General features: G+C 55.0%; 1 protein-coding gene across 6 annotated transcripts in view; it reads left to right on the forward strand.

The window, feature by feature from the left end:
* Window positions 1–26,220, forward strand: part of TOX2 (TOX high mobility group box family member 2) — a gene marked incomplete at its 5' end in the record, with an annotated part of 125,950 nt that overhangs the window by 4,216 nt on the left and 95,514 nt on the right. For 2 of the 6 annotated variants that reach the window (XM_079126918.1, XM_079126921.1), the window contains one exon: window positions 21,083–21,208. The exons of the other annotated variants lie outside the window; for them this stretch is intronic. In XM_079126918.1, the coding sequence (XP_078983044.1) occupies window positions 21,083–21,208 (126 nt within the window). Of the gene's footprint in view, window positions 1–21,082; window positions 21,209–26,220 lie in introns of those variants that run through there. 6 annotated transcript variants of the gene reach the window in all.

Below are 26,220 nucleotides of genomic sequence, written 5' to 3' on the forward strand. Positions count from 1 at the left end.
TTAACCATCTGGGACCGAGCCCAGCAGGAGGCTTAGCATCTCTTTTCTAAGCATCTTTCATTCCTGTACTAAACCTCCTTCAAGGCCAACCTGAGTACCACTTTCCCCGTGCCATGCTCCATGGCCACCAACCTTCTCTTTCTCTAGGCACCCGTAAGAACTGGTACTGTGTGGGCTGTGGCCTGTTCTATCATCCATCATTCAACTGACAAATATTTATCGATTGCTTCTTTGTGTGGGCAGTCGATGCCACAACAATGAACTAAAGTGACTCGACTTGCTGCCCTCAGAAGAGTCACATCAGTGTGGGAAGTTTTAAATGTATGGATGAAGTATATGGTATTATAACTGACGGTGATACAACTTTGGAGAAATATGAAGCAGGAAAGAAGGTTGGGGGAGTCACAACCGGGGGCTGGTTCGTGATTTCAAATAGGGAGATCGGGGAGGGCCTTCCGATCTAGACCAGCGTCCCGCAGAAGAATGCACACATTTGGAACCATCTAGCAAGCTTGGAAAAACAGATTCTTGGGCTCTACCTCTAGAGATTCTGATTCATTCGGTCTGGGGTGGGACCCTGAGAATTTGTATGTCTGGTGAGCCTCCAGGCGCTGCTTTTGCTGGTCCACGGGCCACACTTGGTGTATCTGTGGCTTGGTGGGTTGTGTGTGGTTTTCTTGTGGGCTCCTGGCAGGCACTGTGCACAGCGTCTGGCACAGTGCCTGCCCATGGTTGCTCATGTGCTGCCGGGTGCGTGATTCCACTCTTCCCCCACACCACCCTGGGTACACTGCTGTGTCAGGATGGGGATCTGGTCAAACCTGTTAGTGAATGATTGGAGTCTCCTTTTGACAGAAATCCTTGAAGTGGGGTTGTTGTTTCTGCCTCACCTGAACTGGAAATATGTGAGGCCTACACAGCATTCATGGGGGAAGTTCCCCAAACTTTTCATCTGTAGGCGACAGGTGCCCCCAGGGGGCTGGGTCCTGTGGAAGTAGCCTTGACCTGGGTGGGTTGTGAGCTGAGCTGGCTAGAATGAGGGGCCTCTGGAAGGATGCCTGCATCTCTGTTGGGAAGCTTTTTTAGCTTCCATCTGAACATGTACCCAGGAGGGTCCTGCAGGAGAGTGCTTTGATATGTCAGCAGCAGCAGCCCCGGCCAGTCTCTGCTTACCTCTGCCTGCTGGGCATGTCAGGGTTCTCCTCTGGGTGTGCAGAGGGAAGCAAATCAGTGACTGTCAACCTTGCACCACAGTGTGGTAGGTGGTAGTGACAGAAAGGCTGGGATGTCTTTCTTAACTGGCGTTGGTGCACTCGGAGGGCGAGGAGGATGCTTTCCGAGGAGTGAATTGCTCAGCTCTTCATTCCCATAATGCAGTACCTGAGACAGACTCACTTTATGAAGAAGAGTTCACAGTTTTAGAGGCTGAAAGTTGGAAGGACACAGTTCAGGATCTGAGGATCCCCTCTTAGTCTGCATCACCTCGTGGCACTGACATGGAAACAGAGGCCGGGGTGGGGGCAGGCTTGCTGTTGTTATGATGAACTCTCATGGAAACTACCAAGGGGTCCCAGAGGACAACTCATGCCTGCAGTGACTGAGGACCACCAACTGGGCTCTGTTCTTGAAGGTTCCACCACCTCCCCATACTGGCCCCCCCAGGGACCAAGCCTCCAATCACATCCCTGGGGTGAGGTGGGGGCACAATTAAGCCATTTCCAAACCACAGCCAGGAGGTGGGCATCTTACGCAGGAGAAGGCAGGAGCCCCTGTCTCTGCCTTTGCTTTTGTACAGGCAAAACTCTTATGTGAGATTTCATTGCCTCTGGTTTAGCTACTCACCATCAATCCTGGTCTGGAAAAATTAGATGAAAAATTCCAGAAATAAACTATAAGTTAAAAATAACTTTGATTACAGTATATCTTTATAGTTATTCTAGCTTATTATTAGCTATTATTGTTAGTGTTTTACTCTGCCAAGTTGATAAATTTTAACATAGGTCTGTATAGGAAGAACTGTCTATATAGGGCTTGGTACAGCCTGGGGGTCTTGGGATGTATCCCCTCAGATTAGGGGGGACTCCCAGAGCTAGTCTGGCACATAGATGCTCAACAGGTATTTGCTGAATGAATGAACAAATGAATGAGTGACTTTGGGCTGGCCAGTTGTCCCCTGTGCTTGAGCATTTAGCTTCTGTTTGGCTGTATTCTGTATTCTGTATTCTGAAGACTTTGTGGTGAGCACACAGAGTCCAGGGCAGGGCGGGACTGAGAGTCTTTGGGGACTGGCCATTCCCGAGGGGCTCCCCCAGGGAGGCCAGAGGGCAGAGCCCCACAGGCAGAGCAGCCAACAGGGTACAAGAGCTGCAGGTCTCTCCTGTCCCCTGGATCCCAGGCTGTGTGGCTGTCTGCCCCTTGTGATCCCTTGGGGAGATCTGTTTTGCTTCTCTGCTTTCCTGCAGCTGGTCTCAGGAAACCAGGGCAGGTGGGTCTGGAACCGGCAGACCTGTGATTGAGCGCGGCCGTTATTCAAGTGCTTCGGTGTCCTCATCGGCAAGATGGGCATGTCAGCTCCTCACCCATGGAGTTGCTCCGAGGACTGTCCAGCCCTGGGCCCCCAGCAGGCAGGAAGCGCTCTCCCTTCCATTCACAAAGAGCAGCAAGAGTTGAAACTTGAGAGGCCCCTGTTGTTCCGCGGGGAGGGGCTGCCGGAGGCCTGGCCGTCCCCTCCGCTGCGGCCCTGCCCAGCCCTGTGAGTGACAGACCTGCTTTCCTAACCTTGGGCCCTTCCCTCCACAGAGAGGAGAGAAAGTGGGTTTTGGACGCAGAGAATCGGTTCCCATGTCAGCTGCAGCATTCGCTGGCTTGGGCTGGTGACTGTGCATGTCATTTAACTGTGGGTCTCAGTTTTCTTGTGTGCACCAGGGAGAGTCCCCTCGGGAGCAGCAGGTGCTGGCCTCACAGGCTGCTGCACTGGGGACTTCTCGGTAGCCGAGATTACTGGCCCTGGCAGCTGCCTGCAGTCAGTGACTGGATGGTGCAAGAGTCAAAGGCCAGGCAACCTCCTTGGCAGCCTCCTTGCCTCCTCTGGGCCAACTCTGAAGAGCTGGATGGCTTTCTCAGCAGTCACCTGCAGGGCCAGCCCCTCCCTCTGCCCAGTTGTGCTCCCTTGTTCCCTTCCCAAGCACCCCAACTTTCCCCCTTCTGTGAGCAGCACTCCATCTCAGAGTGCATTTGCAGGGTATCCAAAGAAAGACTTTCCCCAACGCTGGAGAAGGCTGCGGGCCCCAGGCCAAGGCAGGCACACCCTTCCGCTTCTATTCTGGAACCGAGTGGTCCCTCGGTGCCACCCCACCTGTTAGCCGTGCGGGTTTCCAGCCCTCCGGACCTCGGCAGTCAGAACTCTGGCCGGCAATCTGTGTTCAGCTGCCCTCTGGTGCTCTCGCCCGACCAGTGTTTGAAAAGCCGAGTGCTCCTGGGATCAAACACAAGTCATTAAACTTTCCCCTCAGCAGCAGACCAAGAGAGTCACGGAGAGCAGTGTCAATCAGCAAGGGAACCTGACCTGCGCGCTGCGCTCCTAGGCACCTCCCTGCAGGCTGGGGGCAGAGTGCTTGATGAACTCTGCTCCCACGCAGGCAAGCCTCCCCTCCTGGGCTGGCGCAGCCCTAAACCTCCTCTCCAGTGGCTGTGCCCTCTGCGTGGGACACCCTGCCACCACCGTATGCACCTGCCTGGTGTTTTCAGGAAGACTCTGCGTTGGATGTCTTCCCACATGCGGGTGCTATCATTGCTCCCAGCCATTTTAGGTCTGATTATTCCTCTGCGTTTTGAGCCCTAGGCTGCAGGTCCACCTAGGCTTCATCCGGTGAATGAAACATTTTCCTGTTGAGTCACTGAGCTTTCAAGTTGGAGCTAAATCCCCAGCACTTTGCACACAGTAGGCACTCAATAAAAACCTGTTGAACCTCTAAGAGACCCAGCCATAAACAGGTCATTAAACAGGCCATTAAACCACACTCTTACTGCTCTTTCTAGCAGGCACCAGAATTCCCAGTTGTATAGTAGCAAGTTCTAAGCATCAGGGTAATTGATCAAAATTTATTATCCTATGTTATACAACATCTTTTCACTAAAATATAAAATTACAATTTACCATGACTCATTAAGTTAATAATTACCTACCATATGTTTTTGCTGCTGCTCCCAAGCCATGCTGAAAAGTCTCCGTGTAGGCTTGGGTCCGTGTAAGTAAGAGGACTGTCAACCACGTGGATACAGTGATGGAGCCTCGGGACTGAGATGCTGGACAGAGCGCAGCCCCAGAGCTCCGCCACTGCCTCCCCCACCCTCTGCGGTGCGCCTGCGCCACACTTAGAGATCATTGGTCTCCTCCAGGGCAGTGTCTGGGGGCATTTTGGTAGTCACCCTGTCCCACACGCCCCCTTGCCTTTACTCTTGAGGCACTATCTCTTCTGGGACTAGGGAGTTCCCAGCGGGGCCTCCTGCCTCAGATTTCAACTTCAGACATCATTTGCCCGTAAGATGCCTTCACGTTACAACTAATTCAAACGTGCTTATCTCGGAGTTGGGCCTGATTTGCAGGAATGATTTAGAAACTTGTTAGAAATGAATCTGACTTGGCAGTATAACCCAGGGTCAATCTCATGCATATATTTTATTGTTCCATTGTGCTATGTTTTGACTTGAACTGAACTTTGCAGTGTCTTAGGTGGACCCCAGGCCTTGCGTTGCTCAATTATGCTGCAGGTATTTACTGAGTGTCTACTGGGTGTTAAGTTATTTCAGGTGCCCCCCTGCCATGTTTTCTCCCTTCTCCATATCCACTTGAGATGTAAGTTAATTTTTATGCAAAGCCAATGGATTTGCATATGACTGAGTTTGATAAAGGTGCTTAGGTTTGTATCCTGTCACTTATAAGCCATGTGACTTTGGGCCTGTTGCTTAGCCTCTCTGAGCCCTACTTGGTTCACATAACCACACTTGAACCTCAGGTTGTTGGTGAGCATCTGGGAGATCAAGTCAGTCATCCCTTTTTTCACTCTTGCTGCTGAGTGCTGTTCAGATCCTGGTTCCTCCAAAGAATGCAGGTTCCATCCTGGGATTTTATGTCTGTTTTAAATTACAGAATCCAGGGGGCTTTTTGGTTGAGGAGAGTCTGTTTCCTCTCCTGTAGTGGTTCTCTTTTTCTGACTGCAGGAGCCTTTAAGAATCAGGTATACATTTAGACTCACAGAACCAACACAGGTGACCCTTGGCACCACCTCTGGAAGCCTTTGGAGAGGGGCCGCAGCCTGCCAGGGGGGCACAGAAACAGCCCCTCTCTGCGGTGGTCCCTGGCATGGCCAGGACCAGGAGCTCTCCTCTGTGCTGCCCAACCCCCATCTGGTTCAGGGCAGAGGATGGGCCCCCAGTGGGTCGTCCGAATCCCCCCCTGGTTTGGAACCCCCACAGCACATCTCTCCAGACAAGTCCTGGACTTCGCTGTAAGGGCCCTCCAGTGACATGGCGGGGACAAGGTTGCTGCACCCAGGACTCTAAATTCCCTGTCAGATGCTTAGAATGCACGTACATCTCCTCCCTGTCCAGCTGCCTCTTGCTGTGGGGGTCATTTCTGCCCCGAGCAGAGTGCCTCCCAGGGGCTTCCCTGCCTCCTTTCCAGGTCCCCAGGGGAGTGGGGCTGGACTGTCAAGGAGGGAGGGACTGTCTTCCAAGGAGGAGCCATGTGTGGCTGACCCTGCACACTGGCGGCAGTCTGATCCCCAGGAGGGGCACACGTGGTGTCTCTCTTGGAAGGACGACTGCAGTCCTCAGCATGTCTCGTGATCTGTCCACAGGCACTGTGCACGTTTTCCGACTGGTCTGTAACATGCTCCCTTCCTCCCCCGGCCCCTCTCTCTCTGGCCAAGAGATAAGCCTTATCACACAGGCCTGGAGTCGAGTCCTGGCTTCGCCACTTCAGGGTTGATTCACTGACTCATTCAGCCATCGGCAGAGCACCCCCTGCCTACGGTGCCCGGCGGTCAGTGCCAGACCTGGATCAGGGGTTCAGTCATGGTCCTGGCCCAGAGGAGCCAAGCTGATTAGAGAGATGGCCAACCTTGCCTCCATCCCCAGCCTGCCGGCTGTCTGCCTGGGCCCACCGAGGGCCTTGGCCTGCTGCTTCTTGCTGGAGCATTGTCAGCTTCATTCTTCACGTGACTGGCTCCTGCTCATCCTCCGGTCTCAGCTCGATCCCCACGTTCTCAGACTCTGACCCCTTGATGCGTTACCTTCCCTGCTCTTGATCTTGGGTCTAGGGTATTTTTTTTTTTTTTTTTTTTGTTTCATGGCATAAGAGATCTGTGAGATTGCTTGATAGTTCTCCCTTCAGGTAGACTTAAAAACCTCTGGGCTGGTGTTTGTTCTGTTCTTCCCGGAGTAGGTCCCCTGCGCCTAGGCCCTGCTGTGGAATGGTGCTCAGTGGAAGGTTGTCGGAAGAATGAATGAATGTGGCAGATTCTGTTCTCCAGAGCTGGCCACCATAACATATCCCAGGTTGTGTTTCCAAGAAAAACCCAGCCACCCTCTCTGGGCCTCACATACCTTGTCTGTACATTGTTACCAGGAGGACGGGACACAACAGGTGAGGGACACAGCGTTCAGGTCTTACAAGGCTGGTGAATGTGAATCTTGCAGCAACAGGCCAGGAGTGTCTCCATCAGAGCCCAGGGGGGACAGTTGGAATCAAGAGCTTGGGTGTTGGAAATCCTGGTCCTTGTGATTTTGAATCAGTTCTTGATTCTTGACTTTCTGGAGCAAAGGCCAGCAGCCCCTGTTTTGAACACCTCCGTCTCTGTGCTGGGATGACCTGGCCTTCAGGAGGGAGGCTTCACTCCCATTGCTTGGGCTGGGACATTGGGCACACACGCCTGGCCTTCAGAGATAACGCAATCTCTCTCCAGCCTCTGAGAATGCTTCTGTTGACCAAGCAGGACTTTGGGGGTGGCTTCTCTCCTGAAGTGATCACCCTCCTCTCTTTTTGTGTGCGTTTTGGTACCACTGATTGAACTCAGGGGCACTTCGCCACTGAGCCACATCCCCAGCCCTAGCCCTATTTTGTATTTGATTTAGAGACAGGGTCTCACTGAGTTGCTCAGTACCTCGCCATTGCTGAGGCTGGCTTTGAACTCTAGATCCTCGTGCCTCAGCCTCCTGAGCTGCTGGGATTACAGGTGTGCACCACCCCTCCTTTTTAATTTAACTGTAGATTCTAAACACCATGTTACCTGCCCAAAAGTGTAGGAAATGGGGAGAGATCACCTGCTATTGGTGGCTGTGCAGATTTGAGAATGCTGTTGGCCTGGGAGCTCTCCTTGAACATGTCCCCTCACCCCGGCCCACCTGGTCTTTTTCTTTTCCCTTGCAATAGCATGTCATTGACCTGTTCCTATGTTTCTTGGTCACCGCCCTCCCTTTTTCCCTCCCTCCCCCGTGAGGATGTGGCCTTCAGGAGGGGGCTCTCTGTTGGGTGCTCTGCCCCAGCACCTCTGTGGCCCTGCCCCCGTGTTGGCATTCCAGATCCATGGCAGTCTCTTAGGGACACCTCTCAGGTTTCTGCTCCAGGGCCACCCCTCCAGGAGGCCTCTGCTGCTGTCCTGACCCCGCTAGCTTCCCAAAGCTGTGGGCTCCCTGGGAGCTGGGCTGCACCATGTCCCCAGTCTGGGAGTTGGGCTTCACTCGGGACAGCTGGGAGCTGTGGCTGTTTGTGGCAATTTAGAACAATCTTTGCTGCTGTTTTGTTGGGGGAAACTGGACGAGGGGCAAGAGCAGATCCAGGACAGCAGTTGGCGGGGGGTGACTTCTGTGGTCTAAGAGAGAATCCATGTTGGCTTGTGGCCGCACTCTCCAACATGATAGCCACTAGCCACATGTGTCTGTTTCCATTTAAAATACGATAAAGTAAAATTTCATTCTGTGGCCACATGAGCCACATTTCACGTGCTCTGTAGCCACGCTTGGGTAGCTGGACTGGGGCAGGGCTGGTACAGAGAATTTCCATCGTGCAGAAAGTTCTGTTGGTCCACCCTGGCGGGTGTGAGTGGAGTGGAGCAGGGGAGATGGGAGGAGGTAGAATGTGGGGATCTGGGGGTGGGAGGGATGAGGCGTGTGACAGAGGGATGGATGTCAAAGGTAAGACCAGGTTGTTGGCTGTGGCGAGCATTTTTGTGGTTTCCAATTCATGCCGGCATGTCATTTTCCAAAACGGTCAACCACAGTCACCAGTAGCCTAAGTTTAGGTGCCCATTTTATCATGCCCTCCTCATTATCGTCTGAAAAATCTTGGTTGTGTCTCTGGCTCTTGCCACAGCCGCCTTCATTTAGGGTCCAGCATGTGGACTGTGAGGTCTTTGTGATCAGGGAATTATATGTATATTAATGCAGATTCAGTGGACAGAGTTATGTTTGCCATTGTGCCAGGATCTCAGGCTTCTTAAATGCCTTTGGTAATATCTCCAATCGGACGGCAAATAGAAAACAGGAAAGTTAGTAATAAAAAATGAATTAGGGCGATTAGCAAAAGGTGAGCCGCTTCCCTCCTCCGGCGACAGGCAGAGTTGACTGAGCTTTGCAGGGTGCCTCCTGTCCAAACACGTGTCTGGATTACTGCAGCCTCCGGGGCTGGCCCTGGGGTCTGCTCAGCGCATAGGACTTGGTTATTGCATTTAGTTTTGCAAAGGTCATGGGTATCCCCTCGGATGGGGGCTCACACCCTGGGGGTCTCTGAAGAGGGGTTGCTGCCCTCCCCCACCCTCTGACTCAGGGAAGGCCAGAGGCTTCTTCCTCTAGCAGAGACATCTGTGGGCCCAGCTTCCCTCCTCTGCTCCAGGGTCCTGGGGAATGTAGTCACCCATATTTATAGCATCTGCCCTCGGAGTGCTTTTGGGGACCCCTTCCTGGCTATTTGGTGGGGGCCTGAGTTCCCTTCAAGAAGGAAGAAGAGGCAGAGGCTTTAATTGACAAATGCCAATGCTGGGACTAGTTCCTCTGTCACCAAAAAGAAACAGAATTCTGGTGGCCAAGTAAGGCATGCGGGGTTTGAGCTCAAGCCACCTGTAGCTTTGGGATTCACACGTGCCCAGAGCAAAGGGCCATGTAGACCCCTGCTGGTGGTCAGGTGGTTCACAGCCACATGAAGTGGCTCGGCTCTGCAGTTGCTGACGGGTAGGATAATGTCTTAGTCTTTTCAGGCTGGTAACAAAATCCCAGAGATCAGGTGACTTTTAACAACAGAAAGGTATTAGTGATCTGGAGGCTGGAAGTCAAGATCAAGGGCCAGCAGATTAGGCGCTGGCAAGGGCCCACCTTGATGAAGACAGCACCTTCTCACTCCAGCCTCCTGTGGTGAGAGGGGCCAACTGGGGTCTCTGTGAGGGTGCTGATCCCAGTCATGGTATTCTGCCCCATGACCTACTTAGCTCAGTACCCTCAGAATCTCAACACGGGAATCTGGGGGACACAAGCACTCCCACGATAGCGGATAACATCCATGTGATTTATACGATTGCCATGACAGATGGGAAGGTTTGGGTGATACTTAGTTCACTAGTCATCACAGCAGGCTGGTAACCAGCCTAAACCAGGACTTCTCAAACTTCAATGTGCACGTGCTTATGGGGTCTTGTTAAAATGCAGATTCTGATGCAGTAGGTCAGGGTGGGGCAGAGATTCTGCCTTTTTGGAAGGGTCTAGTTGATGCAGGGCGAGGCCCTGACTGAGCACCAGTGTGCGTATGTGTGTGTGTATGTGTGTGTGTGCGTGTGCGTGCATGTGTGTGCATGTGTGTGTGTGTGCATGTGTGTGTATGTGTATGTGTGTGCATGTGTGTGTGCGTGCGTGCATGTGTGTGTGCGTGTGTGTGTGTGTGTGTATGTGTGTGTGTGCGCGTGGGCGTGTCAGGCAGAGACGCCTGTGTGCAGAGCCCCCGTCTGGGATTCCTGTGAGGGGCTCAGTGGGCGTCGCTCAGGAGAGCGGGGGGAGCCAGCTCAGGCCTGGGAGTGAGCGAGGATGTGGCTTCCCCTGGAGCCCTGCTTCAGCCTGGTCCCAGGGGAGCCCCGGAGCAGGAGTGATGCCCAGCGTGGGTCCCATCTTGAGGCTAGGGAGGGGGCCTTTTGTGGTCCCCATGCCAGTTGTTGGCCAAGGGCTGCAGGAGGAGGGTAGGAGGAGGTGATGTTCCCTGGGTCCCATAGGCTCAGGGCAGTTCCCCAGGGGACAGGCACCTGGGGACATTGGTATCACAGCCATGGGGGGATGGCGACAGCCTGGAGGCAGGTCTGGGTGGGACCCCCTCAGCACCCACAGTGCCTGCCTGACAGTGGCCTGAGGAATGTGGGCTGGGCCAGGGCCCTTGGCCTGGGTTGGCCTCTTCTCCGCGGGGAGCTCAGGAGGTTTTGGTCACAGTTGGAGCTTGGTCCTGTCCTTGTCCTTAGGCTGTCATGGAACCTGACAGTAGGGGAGGGTGGGGGTCTGCACAGGATGAGGGACAGAGAGAGGACGGGGAGGGGGCAGCCATTTGTTGGATGTCCGCGGATGAATGTTTCATGTGTGATTTATTTGGTGGGTACACACCCCTGGGAACGGGCTGTCTTCTCCACTGTGCAGAGGGGAGCTGACCCCAGAGGGGAGGGGACTGGGCCACAGGCACAATGGCACCAGGGTCCAAGCTGCTTGCTGGGAACAACCGTTCTCCTGCAGGGGTGGGGGGGGCAGACCTGCCGGCGAGGCAGGTGGAGGGCGTGGATCCGGGCTTCAGGGCTGGGATCCTGCAGTGCGAGCCACGTGCCGAGAGGTCCTTCTGTGTCGCCCCTCTGCTCGGCGGCCTCTTCCTGCCCCCACTCTGCCGTCTTCCCTGCGCTGTCTGCCCCACTGGACTCAGAACTCTTCCTTCCCCTGCGTCTGGGTGTGCGTGTGCATGCATGCGTGTGCGTGTGTCTGGGTGTGTGCTGGGTGGGTGGAGCCCCCCGGACCCAGCCGTGTGGCCTACCTGGAGAAGGTGGGCATCTGCTTTCTCAGAAGGTGCCTTGCAAGACAGAGTCCCTGAACCATGCTGCTGTCCAGGCTCCTGACTGACAGCTGGGTGCCTCTCCACTGTGACGAGACCCCCTTCTGTCCCCCTCCACGGTGTGTGCTGGTGGGTGGGAGGTGAATGAGGAAGGGTCACAGATACTTGTTCCAAATGAAGACACATGTGGCCCTGCGTGTGCGAGACCCTGGGGGCCAGGATTCAGTTTGCGTGTCTGCAGGGGTCCGCTGTCTCCCACCTCTGTGGACTTTTCTCTCCCAGTCGAAGCTGACCATGCTCCGTGCTCTCTCCTGTCTCTTCCAGGCAAACCTCTCATGCAGGGTGTTATGTAAGCTGCAGTCACAACTTGGTACTTGGTGCACGATGCTGATACTAAACAGGAGATGGTAGCTGCCACGCTGGGTGGAGTGGGGGAGGGCGCTATTTATTGAATACCCACTGTGCACCAGGGAAGGGTGCTATTTATTGAATACCCACTGTGTGCCAGGGGAGGGTGCTATTTATTGAATACCTACTGTGCACCAGGCAGCGGGTGTCCTTTGCACACTATCTTATTCAGCCCCCACCATAGCTCTACGAGTTATGCATTATTGTCACAGACTGATACCCGAAGCTCAGAGAGGTTAAGAAACTCTCCCAAGGTCACTCAGCCTGCAAGGAGTAGACCAAGTTATGCTCCTGGATCCGCTTAGCTCTGAGGTCTGGTCTTCATTGTGCACCATGTCCTCACACATGCAGGTGTGAGGTCTTCAGCTTCTTTTTATGGATCCTTTCTCAGATGTTCCCCACTGAGCAGTCTTGGGATGGGATGCGCTCTTCCTGCCACAGAGACAGGCAGAGCTGGGCAGAGATGAGCACAGCCTCGTCCAGGTCAAGCCAGGCTCCTGGGCTACTAGGTCGCAAGCCCAGGGACCTGCCCCTCCCTGCCTCTGTTCTTTGCCAGGTCCCCAGAGGCTTCTGTTGTCTTCAGCTTGACGTTGCATAGACCAGGCATGTGCTCTTGGCTGTGGGCGCATCGTGGCAAATGTTCTTCTCCGAGTTCCTGCAGTTGTGGATTGCTGTCTAACATGCCACTCAAAATTAGTGGCTTAAAACAGCAACAATTTGGCTGAGCTCGTGGTTCTGTGGGTTGGCCCGGAGGTTTTCTGGCTGAGCTGATTGATCTCTGCAGGTGCCGTCCCGCCTCTGGGAGCTGGTGGCCCAGGGTGCCCTGGCTCACGTGGCTGGCAGTGTGGCTTGGCTCTCGGGTAGCCTCGCTCTCCAGCAGGCCAGCTCGGGCACGTGCACCGGGGGCTCCCAGGCTTCCTGGTGAGCAGGAGGGAGCAGATCCCAGCGCACCAGCAATTTCAAGCTTCTACACGTCACACGTGCTGCCGTCCTAGGGTCCCCTGGCCGAGCCCAGATTCCAGGCTTGAAGAGGAGGATTCCCTTTCTTCATGAGAGGAGCACTTTCATCCCAGTGCAGAGGACGTGCATGCAGGGTGGAGGATTCGCACTCATCTTTGTGATCGACCCCCGCTGCCCCCGCTCTTTCAGATCATAAGCTTGTCGAACCCCTCTTCTGTGGCAGGCACCCCATTCTGTGGCGGGTGAACAAGATAAACCCAGGGCTGTACTTGGCGGCCTCTAGACCCACCAGTGAACGGTCACATGACGAAACCCATAATGGAAGCAGGATGGTGGATGAAGGCCAGCTGCACGGGCTGAGGGGGAGGACTTCTCTGATTCTTAAGGGGAGGCCTGCAGGAAGACAGGGGCTTCCAGGTGGAGAGGGCAAGGGAAAGCACTCCAGTCAGAGGGAGCAGCACGTGCAAAGACCCTGTGGCACATTTGAACACCCAGTGACGTGCTGGTCCCAGCAGCCCGGAGCTGAGAAAGGGACTTTTGCCTCCCAGATGCCCCGAGCAGCTGTGTGATGCAGCTCAGGTGGCTGGGGAGGCCTTCCCTCATTATGAGCGGCTTGGTGGGGCAGCTGCTCACGTGCAACCCCTGGAAACCCCTGTGGAAGAGGCCTTCACACATTGCAGCGGACATCACTGCACAGGGGCAGCTTGGACAAGGGCCCGGAGGGAGCGGAGAGGGTCAGGTGCACAGGGACGAGGAGGACAGTGATTGAGATATGTGGGGCCAGGCCTTGGGCTAGGGGCGTGGATTTAGTTGTCGGACAGTGACTGTGAACAGAGAAGGACGGGGTCAGATCTGGTAGGAGACCCGTGGGAAGGGCACCCAGCAAGAATGCCTGGGCACTCACCTCCCCGGCCAAACCTGCGCCCAGCCCTAAGCCAGCCTCTGGTGCCTGTGTGCCAGGCTGGGAGGGGGTACCCGAGCATGGAATCCCCCGGAGCTGCCTGCTGCCTTCCCTGGGCTCCCATACTTTTAAAAAGGTCTCTCTCAGGATATTGAGAATATAGCTTTGCAGAAGGCCAGGGTCACTGGGAGCCAGACTCATGATCCTACACGACCCAGAACAGATCAGAAGAAGGAGAACAGTCCAACACATCTGTGTTCGAATCCCCGCTTCTCACTTACGTCACATGAGACTCCGGGCAAGTTGCTGCCCAGCCCAAGCCTTGGTTTTCTCAGCTGGAAATGGGTCTGGTCTTGTGCTTCCCAGGGCAAGTGAGGAGGAGCCTGGGGCCTGAGTGGTTACCAGCGCCTTTGCCCGTGTGCTCAGCAGCTCCTGCCCGTGTGCAGCTGAGGACAATGTGGGGACCCTGTGACTGCACAGTGAGTGGAGCACACTCCTCCCAGGCCCCAGATGTCAGTGACGCTGTCTTCCCAGAATAAGCAGAAACCATGGAAACCGGGATGTGTCACGGGGCCAGGCCCCGCCCAGTGATGGCAGGAGAAGGGCCTGTCACCCGGTGGGCCACTCCGAGTGCAGCCACGGGCACACCAGGCCCTGCCTTCCCACCGAGGCAGGACAGAGAAGTGGTGGAGAAGTCGTTCCGACCGGCCACCCTGCTTGTTGCTTTGGTTTAGATTTTAGACTTGTCCTAAGATAGGACGAGACAGGTCACCTCCCTCCCTCTGTCGTCTCCTGACCGATGTGCTGGAAGGAGTGGCCAGGATGCTGCAGGAGGCGCCCCCGAGCAGGACGCATCTACCCTGGGGGAGGGCGGCGCTGACACCCACTCCACACTCGGCCCTTCCCGGGGTTCAGCTAGCGAGGGGCAGGCGGGACTTGATCTCTCCTCAGGCCCCAGAACTCTGCCCGCACTGCCCCTGGCTGGGGGCTCCCAGGGGGGCAGCCCGCTCCCAGCATGTCCACGGTGGGGGCCGTGAAGACTGAGGGGGCCAGCTCTTGTGTTTCTGCTTCCTGGCCTCCGGGAACAGCACGGGCAGGAGCAAACTCCTGCCTCGGCCCCCAGGACCGTCCGTTGTCTTGCTTTGATGCAATTTGAGGGTTGGGCTTTGCCTTCTGTGTCTGCAAGACTGAGGTCGAAGCTCCAGCCGGGCAGGCTCCCATATCTTGGAACCTCAGTGTCCTTATCTATAAAATGAGGGAGTCTGGCTCAATGGACCGTGTAGCATAGTAGTAGCAAGCATGCATGGGTGGCCCAAGTCTATTGTTCTAATCCCGTCTGACAATTACTTGCTGTGTACATCTAGTAAGTTGCTTAACCTCTCTGTGCCTCAGTTTCCTCCTCTGTAAAATGGGGACGGTTATTGCATCCACTTAATTTGTGGTATTCTGGGCAGGAATTTCTTCACATCATCAGGATTGGGAACAGTTGAGTGAGAAGAAAGGACAAAACCCAATTCTGGCTCCTGAAGCTGAAGTCTGCCCAAAACCCGCCCCTGCATGCTCGGCCAGGCCCACTGTACAGTTCCGTCGTGGCCCTGCCAGGAGAGGGCATGTTCGTAGTGGGGCTGGGGCAGGTGAGGAGCGGGGCAGGTGACTAGCAGGGCAGATGCCAAGTCCAGCGGGGCCCTTTAACAAACCAGGCTGGGATGCGGCGCTGCGTGTGGGTCCCCCAGACCAGCCCCAGGTGGGGCTGGGGCCCGAGTGAGGGCGCGTGAGGCGGGACGGGTCAAGAGTTCTGACCTGCCTCGCGGATCAGACCGCACGCTCCTGCCTCATGCCTGGCTGCGTTTAACTCTGATTTTGGACCCTGTGATCAGAAGGCATGTGGCCCGCAGAGCTTACTTCCTGTCCCTGACATCTGAAAAGAAAAGTCACTGATCTCCTTTTGCTGGGTGGTTGGAGGATCCAAGGGGAGACAGAAAGCATCAGTGCCTGGCATACAGTAGGTGCTTCCTAAATGCCCAGGGAGTGTATTATATGATCCAGCCCAAAGGTTCGGCCAGTGCTCATACCGAGTGCCTTGCGGGGATTTTCTCCAGAGGCCCCTCCTTTTCCCGAGGCCGGAGGCCAAGCTTCATGGAGAGCCAGGCTGGAGGGGCCTGTTTCCCTGGCCAGGACAGGGATGCTTGGGACTTGTTGGCAGCAGGATGTCCCAGGGACTGAGGGCCGGGGACAGGGAGCCCCAGAGCTTGGGCAGGGCTCACTCCTGGAGAGCCGTACAAGGAATCCCTGTGAGGACTTTGTGACGACTTTGACCTTGAGGACCGTGGGGGTCGGCAAAGGCTTTTTCTTGGGACCAACAGGCATGGAGTCACTTTGTCTTGTTTTGCAAGAAAACTCTGCTGCTTGACTTGGAAGTGAGTCAGAGGGTCAGGCGAGCCAGGCCGATGGTGCGATGGTGCGGGCAGTTGACTGGGGAGGGTGGAGGGACAGGGCACCCTAACCCCAGCATCCCAGGGCAGGGAGCTAGACAGCCCTGGGAGGCACAGGGCGCCTTTGGTCGCCTCCCTGGGTGGGGCGTGCTGCTCGGAAGCGCAGCTTCTCAGCTCTTAGAGGCGCTGACGGGCGTCACAATATTGTGACGTGAGGCCCCGGAGCTGACTCGTTACCAGCTTACCTGGCGACGAGCAGCCGCCTCAGCACCGGTGGTTGGGCCTGACAGAGCTAAAATTGAACTTGGCAATTACTGCTCCTGAGGGTGCTCGTGCCGCGAAGGAAGGTTCCAGGGAAATCAACCCTGGTAATCACAGGGCTTAAAATTAGTCAGTTACTATTAAGGTCGCTCCGCCAGCGCGGGCGTCGGGGCGGCAACTCCGGAGGGGCTGGCTTGGGTCCCTGCGTTCGCCTGCCCTGGGTGGGTTTTTGGTTGTTGTTGTTGTTTTGTTTTTAGTTTAATTAGTTCCAGGATGAAGGCTGGAGAGACCCAGTGTTCCCGTCGTGGCGCAGGGTGGCCATGTGGCCGATGGGTGTTTTTGTATTTTATTTATTTATTTTTTGCAATACTTGCGATTGAACCCAGGGGTGCTTTCCCACTGGGCTATGGCACAGTCCTTTCTATTTTATTTTGAAACAAGGTCTGGCTAAACTGCTGAGGCTGGCCTTGAGCTCTCGATCCTCCTGCCTCAGCCTCCTGAGTCACTGGGGTCACAGGTGTGTGCCACCCGCCCGGCTCTGATGGCCATTTCCAGGCTCTGTCTCGTCACCTGCAGGAGTCGCACCCTGTGTCTCAGCCTGGGTCTCAGCTCCAGACGCTCCGAGGGGGTTTCCACCACAGCTCCGGGCCTCCCCTTGGGACGCTCGAGGCACAGCACTTGATGACTCCTCCTTGTCCCTGGGAAAGGAGTGGTCACATGGCTGGTGGCTCCTCAGGACTTGGAGGATGGTCTCCTCAACCTCGGGATACCTGTCCTCATTTTGCAGATAAAGAAAGTGAGGGCCCAGAGTGCAGACGGCGGCAGAGGAGGAAGCTTCTGCAGACCTGGTCGTGCGTGCAGGGACCCTCGTGAGCACAAAGACAGAAACTTGGGCCAGTTCGTTGCTGGGAGTCTCATTTCCCTCTTGTCAAATGAGGACTTGTGCCGTGCAGCCCGGGGATTAAATGAGATCATAAGCGGCTGTCACTCATGACATGGTATCTACGGACCACCTGCTTTGTGCCAGGTACTGGATCAGACCCTCTCCCCGGGCAGCAGCCTCTGTGCGTGATGATCCCAGGAAGGGACCACTAGTTCCGATTAGTAAACAGAGGCTCCGCGAGGGTCTGACTGTCCAGGTTGTCCGGACGAGGGAGGGTACGGTCACAATTCAAACCCAGGTGGTCTGGCCCCATACCTGCCCGTTGTCCCTGCCCCTCACTCTGGGGACAGTTGAACATCAAGAAGGCAAGGCAGCTTAGATAAGCTGCCTCCATGGCGGAGAAGAGAAGCTCTAAGGCAGAAATATCTTTTCTGAGAGGCTGCGGCAGCTCCGCAGGAAGCTGAGTCATTTCTCTTTGTTTGGAACCGTAACCATCGAGCTGCCTCCGAATCTGAAAGCTAAAGCTACAAACTGCTGCCGTCCTCCAAGGTGCAGGGCTCCTTCCTGGCTCCACCCCAGGAGCGGCTGAGCGGAGGGTCTGGAGAGATGGGACCCCTCCAGCCGCACAGGGTACTTGGGCCCAAATGTTCAGTGCACAGCAGAGCGCACTGCGTCTGGAACAGTCCTAGGTCCTGGGGGGCTTGCTGAGCCTCAGTGATGGAACCCGCCCGGCTGGGGCACCGGGGCACGTGCCCCAGCCCTGCCTGCCTCTGGGCTGGTGCTGTCGGGTGCCTGAGTCACGGTGGGGAAGCTCTTTACCACTGCACCGCACAGTCCTGGAATGCAGCCTCCTGCACGGGGGCAGAACCAAGTCCAGACCCTGCTGTCCCAGGCTGGACTCCCTTCCCTGTGCATGGATGGCCGAGTTCAGCCTTCGGTGGAGAAGCAGGGACTTCCTGTCCTGCCCGCAGCGGCCCACCTCTGCCTCTGAAAACGCCCCGTTCCTTCTCTGTCTAGACAGCCCCCGACTTAGGATGGCTCCATTCAGGGTGTTTTGACTCTGAGAACAATACACACTTCTGATTTTCACTTTCAGCATTCAATGAGTTACATGAAATTGTCAATATTTTATTATTAAATAGGCTTTGCATGGATAATTTTGCCCAACCATGGGTGAATTTAAGTGATCCGAGCATGTTTAAGGTAGACTGGGCTGACCTGTGACATTCTGGAGGGTAGGTGTCATAAATGCAATTTTTTTTTTTTTAAATTTTTTGCTACTGGGGATTGAATCCAGGGGCACTTTACCATTGAGCTACATTGCCAGCCCCCCAGACTTTTTACTCCCCCCTTGAGACAGGGTCTCACCAAGTTGCTTAGGACTTTGCTAAGTTGCTGAGGCTGGCCTTGAATGTGTGATCCTCCTGCCTCAGCCTCCCAAGTCACTGGGATGACAAGCATGCGCCACTGTGCCCAGCATGCATAAATGCATATTTACCTTACACACAGTACCTTCAAACTTTCATGCACTCAGTGGGACTGAACCCGGTCATGGGTCGAGGTGCACCTGCACACCTGAACCCTGCCCCTCCTTCACCCCATCTTTTCCAGGAAGCCCCTTGCCCAGCCGATGACTCTGAGGCCCCTCACTGTGAGTCCCATCTCCCTTAGTCATAATTTCTGACCTTTGGGAGAGCAGGATGCCTTTGAAGGCAGGGACAGTGTCCTGTTCATGCATTGCTCTATCATCTGGAACCATGACCCCTATGGAGTAGGGGGTAGGCAGAGGGCAAGGAAATGTTTGTTGAGTAAATGAATGACTGAATAAAGGATGACTGAAGGATTTTTACCTTCTTGCTTTCTCTGTGACAGTCAACTAATTTATCAGAATTTCGGCTTTGTGATTAGCAAGTTCAACATTCAGGAAGCAGTATGGGCTTCTTTCCACCAACAAATGCCATTTGTTTTCATGGCTGCATAGTATTCCTTGGTAAGGAGAGCCTTGATTTATTTAACTACTCCTGTATCCATGGGCTATTTTGTCATTTCCACATTTCTTATAAATAATGATGCAATAAACATCCTTGTTCATCCATATGAATTTGGATCTAGAAATTTCTTTCTTCTCCTAAGTTTATATAAATATTCACGCATAGTTTCTTCTCCTTCTAGCACTCCAACAGCTTTGTGTGGGCTTTTAAATTCTCAGTAGTCCTGAAGTTTTTATCCATTTTCGGATCCTGGTGCAAAATCTGCCTCTCTTTTTCCTTCAGAAGAGCGCTGCATACTTGACTTTGGCCTTGGCTTTATGGGCTGTATGTTCTATTTATTGAGCACCTACTGTGTGTCAGGCCTTGTGTTGGTGCTGGGACTCAGAGATCATGGTCTCAGCCATCAGGGAACTCAGAGCCGAGTGAGGAAGATGAGCAGTAAACACAGAAACAAGACCAAACACCCCACAGAAACCGTGGCTGGAGGAGCGTGTGGTGGAGCGGGCTGTGCTGGTGCCAGTGAGCCGAGGAACCGCGCTGGGGAGGGAGAGCTCTGGGCAGGGCCAGGAGGATGAGGAGGCAGCCGAGGGAAGGGCGGGGGGAGCTTGCAGGCGGAGGGAACGGCTGGAGGAAGAAAAATGGACACGGAAGCCCCTTCCAGAAGCTTCTCTGATCACCCTCACCCTCTCCCTCCTCCTGGGACAGCTGGGCACGAGCCCCATCACATGGCATCTGCTATTCCCTGGCCCTTCTCTGCCTCCTGGTTCCTTCCTTTCCAAGGGTCCCGTGGCGGAAGGATTCCCCAGCACTCGGCTTGCTCGGTCCTGGACACACGTCCCCAGCGGCCCTTTTCACTTCTCATACCTCCAAAAACGTAAAACCCTTACAGCACTCGGCAGGGTGCATGATCCTTAGTAGGTACTGCTCTCCCCGTTCTACGGATGAGGAAACCGAGGCTCAGGGAAGGCAGCTGCTGCAGCAGGCAGCGCTGGGATTCACACCCAGGACTCTTGTCCAGCACTCTCTCTTCTCATGGAGCCCTAATTTAGTGACATTTTGGTGAAAGCTAATGAGACTTCTGGGGTTCCACCAGGCCTGGAGCTAGCACGGTCCCAAGCCCCATCTAGCCTGTGGCGAGTGACCTTGTCCCGCACCTAGGACTTCAGAGGAGTGTCCCCCATGTTTCTGGGGGCTTTTTGTTTTTGTTTTTTGGTACTGGGGATTGAACCAAGGCCACTTAACCACTGGGCCACACCCCCAGCCCTTTTTATTTTTTACTTTGAGACAGAGTCTAACTAGGTTGCTTACAGTCTTGCTAAATTGCTGACTGGCTTGGAACCTGTGATCCTCCTGCCTCAGCCTCTTGAGCCGCTGGGTTTACAGGCGTGGGCCACCGCACTGGGCTATGTTTCTGTTTTAAATTGCAAATGTAATACATGTTTGTGCAAAAGAAAAAAAAAAAAAGAAACAAGACAAGAAAGAAAAAAGTAGCAACTGAAAATACCTCCTTCTGCTCCCTGGGGTAACCGCTGTTAAAACTGTGCCTTCTCCCCTGCATTTCCAAACACACAGTTACTATTTTTGCAAAAGTGAGATCATGTCCTTGACCTTTGGTCCCAACCATTCCGAGCCAGCACCCCAGAGCCTCCTCATCCATCCTGCTCCGTAGAATGGGTGAGTTTCTGCTTACCAATGGTAAGTTACCTACCAGCTGACCTGTGTTCCCTCCGGAAGGAGCAGTGTCCTTGGGCAGCATCCGGCCGGGCACGGGTGTTCTGCAGGATGGAAGCCCGGAAGTCTAATTGCTGAAAGAGGAGGGATGCCAGTCTCCCAGGTTGACAGGTGCTTCCCAGGCCCTTCCTGGACGACGCCTGCTCCCAGGCAGCCTGCGAGGGTGAGCACAACTTGCAGAGATGCAGAGCTGTGCTCTGTGCGGGGGCTGCCTCCCCTTCTGCCCCCGAGACCCCGTGCGGAGACCACCACCAGGAGCTCCCCTCGCGCGGGCCCAAATTGGGATAGGAGATGGAATTTGATAAAAGAGGTTAAGTAACAGGTTTTTCATTTCACCTTATAGGAATGGGATGGGGGGGGCTGCCAGGCCTCCAGCCAATAGAGGACCCAGAGTTGTCAGGAGGGCTTATAAAGCTTGCTATTTCTGGCACTTTTTCTCTTTCTCTGCTGATTATGCAGCAGACTCGCACAGAGGCTGTGGCGGGCTCGTTCTCTCGCTGCCTGGGCTTCTGTGGAATGAGGCTCCGGCTCCTTCTCCCTGGGAGACGCTGGTGCATTGCAGGTGTGTTTCTGCGGAAGGTAAGCAGCGTTGCCCGCCACCTCGCCCGCTGGAGGTGGTCAGGCCGGTGCTGTGGGGTGAAGACAGGTGATGCTGGGTGGGGACAGATAGGGACCGACGGGTGCCTGTCACGTTCTGGAATGAGGATGCCCCGGAGAGTCCAGGACCTGCAGTTGGCAGCTCTCTCCTGAAAACGAATTCTGGAGGTTGGTTGGTGGGCTTGACTCTGCAGAGCAGGCTTGGCCCCCGGTCTTGGTGCCCAGAGCGTCCTGGGGACCCGGGGTACTCAGCAGACATTCACTCTTGCTTTCCTTCATCCTCATGCCACGCGGGAGGCCTGGCCGGCGTGCCTGGGGGAATCTGCCCAACTCTGACCAGGAAGAATGAGAGTAAGGTGGGGACAGTCCAGGGCAGGTCTTCCAGAAGATACCTGGGCTGAGCAGTGGGAGGGGCGAGGAGAAGCGGGAACGTCACCAGGAACAAAGTCAGGTTGCTCTGCCATTGGATTTGGAGACTGGGGAGTCAATAAAAATTCCTCCCCCAATTTAGTGACTGTCATTTTTTTGTTGTTGTTAAGTAAGGAGGTGGACAAATAACCAGTTGGGATCTCCACTCACCATCCCATTATAGACAGCAACAGTGAGGAAGGACAGGGTCACAGATTTAAGGGCAGACTCCTGCACATAAGGAGCAGAGGAAATTTTGAATGCAGATACCTGACATGAGTGGCACTTTCCAGCTGCCCCTGGGGGACTGTGTCGGGAGTTGGCTGAGCTGGGGACGGGACTCCATCTGTACCCAGCCGTCTAGGAGGTCTGACTCTTCTGGTGCTCGGATTTATCACAGTCACTGTTGGAGATCTGGCCCTGGGCACCTGCATTCCAGGAACGGAAGCTGCCTGCCAGGATCTGCTTCCCCTCACTGGGGAGCTGAGGGACACCAAGAAACAGCTACTGTCCTGGGAGGACCCCCTCTTCTTCCACACTGGGTCTGGAAGCCAGCAGGAGGCAGCAGGCCCAGGGCTGCCGGAGGGCTCCCCGGGCAGCTGGCAGGGAGGAAGTGACCCTCAGAGCCAGCTGCATGCCAGGGTCTGGTCAGGGTCTGCCTTTACATCTTCACTGTGACACAAATACGTCTGTGACAGTGGGAAATCTCCTTCCAAGTCTCAGGCTCCGCATCCATAAAATGGGGACCCTGATACCTGTCTCCCTGCATGGTGAGGATTGTGTGTGTGAACGTGTATGTGTGTGCACACACTCAGGCACACCCGCGCTGCCTCGCGTTTTTCCCAGTGTGTAGAAGGACCTTTATTCATGTTGCCTTGTCAGATGTGCAAATGACCCAGCACGTGGCTCAGGTCAGGAGGAGGCTGAAGCTCCCATTGGTGTAGACCTCCGTGGTGTGCCTGGAGCCAGGCTCCGTGTTCCCTGTAAGGCCTGGCTGAGAGCAATCAGGTCTCTGGTCATTTCCAGGGGGTCCCAGCTGGGAAAGGAATTCATCAAAGGACTTACTGACCCGGGAGAATAGTCTAGGGAGGGGAGGAAGGCCTTGGGAGGGAGACTGAGGCTGCAGAGCTGCCACCCCTTTTTGCCCCCTGCCCATAGAACAGGAGCTGAACCCAGGTTTAAGTCCTAGCTTTGAACCATGGCACTGTTCCTTGCTTGCTGTGTGACCTCAAACCAGTCACCTTACCTCTCTGAGTCTACAAAATGGCAGGTTGTTAGGATGACATGGGACAAGATACATAAAGCACATTGTTTATGCTCAGTAAATAAAAATGTTCTCTCCTCCTGGGGAGCTTGTGATTAAATTCAGTGTGTCTGCTGCAAATGGGCTGGCACCTAGTAGGCACCCACTGAATACTTCTGGGAAGAGCGAAGGTGCCCAGGAGTGGGACACCTGAGTCATTGCTGGGTGAGCCGGGCAGGTCTTCGCTCTCAGCTGGCCTCTGACTTCCTCCAGAAAATAATTCAGGCTGGTCCCAGCAGTTCCTTCTGCTCTACTGTCTTGGAAATCGGGGTGTGGGGCCCCCCAGAGGCCGGCAGGCCCCTTCTCCACGTTAATCTCCTTTCCTAGCCTGCGGCCTCCCTGAGCTCTCCTCTGCTCCGGTACGTCATGGAACCCCGGGCCTAGGAGGCAGCTCGGGCACAGTGGAGCCAGAGGCCTGCACACGTTCACAGAGGGGCTTCTCCAGCTTCTCCAGGTCCGGGCCGTTTTCCAGGGAGCGCCGGAGGTCTGGTCGCTGTCTGTGGAGATGAGATTGGGACAGGAGCCCTGGGCCTGGGCTCGCTCTCGCTCTCTTGGTGTCTAGCAGCTCACGTACCCTGTCTGTTGAGACCCTGTCCCCACCCCCAGAGGGCCTGTCTGGAAGGAGGCAGGGACTTTCACGGCCTTGTCTTGATTCCCGATCCTCACTCCCGAAGCTTCGGCCACCGCTCCTGTCAGGCTAGACCCTTTCTCTGCCTTCTCCCTCATCAGAGCCGCCTGCTGCCGGCGTCTTCAATGTGCAGTCACCTGTCCTTCCTGTCACCTGGGGGGCTTCAGGGCCCTCTTCCCAGGCCTCTCTGCCTCCACTTCCTAGAGTCTGCTCTCACTGTAGCGAGGAATCGCCAGGAGCTCCCGAGGTGCTCATCCCTCCCCAGACCCCTAAGCGCCTTTTGCTGGGTGTTCTCCTGACCCGCAGGGGTTGGGGGGCCATGCTGACACCTTTCATGTGCCCCTGGGGCTGGGGCGCCAGGCCGATCTCACTTTTTGCAGGTTCTGCCTCCTCCAGAGTCTTGCCCTGTGCTCGTTGACCAAGCAGCCGGGCCTCTTCAGACCTCTTTGTCCAGAACGTGCTTCCTTTACCCTCCACCCCTGGTTTTTCCTGCAGGGGCGGCGGTAACATCCTGGCTTCCCAGAAGCCTGCTCTGATTGCCCCCTCTCTCCATGTCATGGTCCTTCCCATCCATGGTGATGCTTTGGAGGATGTCACCCATGGGCAATGCCCCTTTATTCTGATGCTTACTGGAAAGCCAGGGGGCACAGAGTGTCCACTGGGGAGAACTAATATGGGCGGCCATTGCAAGAACTCTCTGCGAGTTAAGGCCCTTTAGACTTAGACAGGATTAGAATTCTTGATCTGTGGTGTGATGTGGCTGCGTGACCTTGGACAAGCCACCTAACCTCTCTGAGCTTGGAAAGTCATGACAGCTGACAAGGAGATACAACTAATAAATTTCCTCTTCCATTTGCTGGACACTAAGTGTCCCCCAGTTGGAACATTGAAGTGACCCCTCTCCCATTTGCCCCAAGCAAAGCAAACACAAAGAGGGGCCAAGCGCAGTAGCCCCAGGGCCATGCACAGAGGAACGCACCACAGAACCCCAAGCAGGAACAAAAATAGCAGCCGTCAGGGCAAACCTGAGATGCGGAAGCCACGGGAAGAAGCCGCAGGCCGAGCGGATGTCAGCCGCCTCAGGTCCCCACTGAGGTTCCTCAGATGTGCCGAGGCGTGCAGCCCCCCATGCCTGCCCTGCCGGCTCCTCCAACCACACATCAGATAAGCGGGTGGAAAAAGCGCCAGCTTCCTCCCTCTGGGGAGGGGTAATCGCAGTGCCATCTGTGGGTTGCATCGTCCCCAGTTGCCTCCCTGGTCTCCCCTGCCCTCGCTTGCTCTGCCTGCCCGACCTGTCCTTGCTGACTGGGATGACATGGCCACTCCCACGGTAGGGACTTGGCACAGGCTGTCCACTGCCTGGAATGTTCTCCCCTGGCCTCTGCTGGTCTCCCTCGGCCTTCCTGCAGCCTGTTCCTGTGACTTCCTTCCTGAGACCTAACTCCTCCACCTGTTTCAGCTTGCAGATCCTCTCGGTGCCCCACCTCGTCCACCCCTGCTTCTTCCCACAGTGCTAACAATCTTCTGACGAGCTGCTCACTTACTGAGAGCGTTGCTTGTTTTCTCCAGAGATCTTTGTTCACTGCCCTTTTCCAGGTGGCCAGGACAGCACCTGGCACAAATAGGTGCTCAGCAAAAGCTTTTCAGCACAGGGATGTGTGAGGTGTGAATAAGAACTGGCCTGCCTGTCATAACGGGTTTGAGCTGGACTTGCAGGGCTGCAAGACTCAGGGGTGGACTCACTTTGTCACTGGGGATTCTGGCACCAGGATTCATCTGCCCTGGCCAGAGGCTCCCACTGACCCTTGAAGTGACAGCTTTCTGGGACCAGAGAATGTTCTGGAAGCCTCTGGTGCCTTTTAGGAGGGACCTTGCAACAGCCAAGTTTGTCTTTGAACCACATTATTCTGGGCTTGAATTCCAGCTCTACCGCTTCCAAACTGTGTGTGTGTCACCTCCACCTCTTTCTGTTTCAGTGTCCTCACCTATAAAATGGAGTAGATTATTCTGACCATGCTTGAGTGATTATGAGGATTGCATGTCAAGGATGTAAGGTGTTTGGGTCATGGTAGATGGTCAGTAAGTGGCTGTTTGTTAAACCCATTAATTGAGTAGATTAGTTAGATCAGGCTGGGTATGCTGCAGTGACAAGTAGCCCACAAAAATCTCAGTTGCTTATCGCAAGGAAGATTTATTTTTGCTCTTCTACATGTCCCATGACAATCAGCAGAGAAGCCGGAGATTGGGCTCTGCTCCACGGAGTCACTCAGAGCTGCAGACTGGTCAGATCTTCCCCTTCCAGAAGATGCTGGTCTTACAGAGACAGCCTGAAGATCTCATGTTTGCTTTTCTGTGCTTCCACCTAGAAGAGGCCACGTGGTTTCTGCTCATAGCCTACTGACCCCAACTAGCTCAATGGCTAGGAAGCCCAGATCATGTGTCCCCTGTGCTAGGGAGCAGACCCCAATATTGGTGAGCAGCAGTAAACTACTGCAGCAGGCACATCCTTCCCTGTCTTCTCCAGAGAAGAGAGGGGAGCATGGGGAGACTGAGACGCTGTCAATCAATAGCCTCCGTGAACTCACCTGCAGTTGACCGAGTGGTGTCCCTAAATGTAATCTCTGAAAACTGTGTTATCTTTATGTGCAAAAGAGG

Source organism: Sciurus vulgaris (assembly GCF_902686455.1).
Source record: "Sciurus vulgaris genome assembly, chromosome: 2".
Lineage (NCBI taxonomy): Eukaryota > Metazoa > Chordata > Mammalia > Rodentia > Sciuridae > Sciurus > Sciurus vulgaris.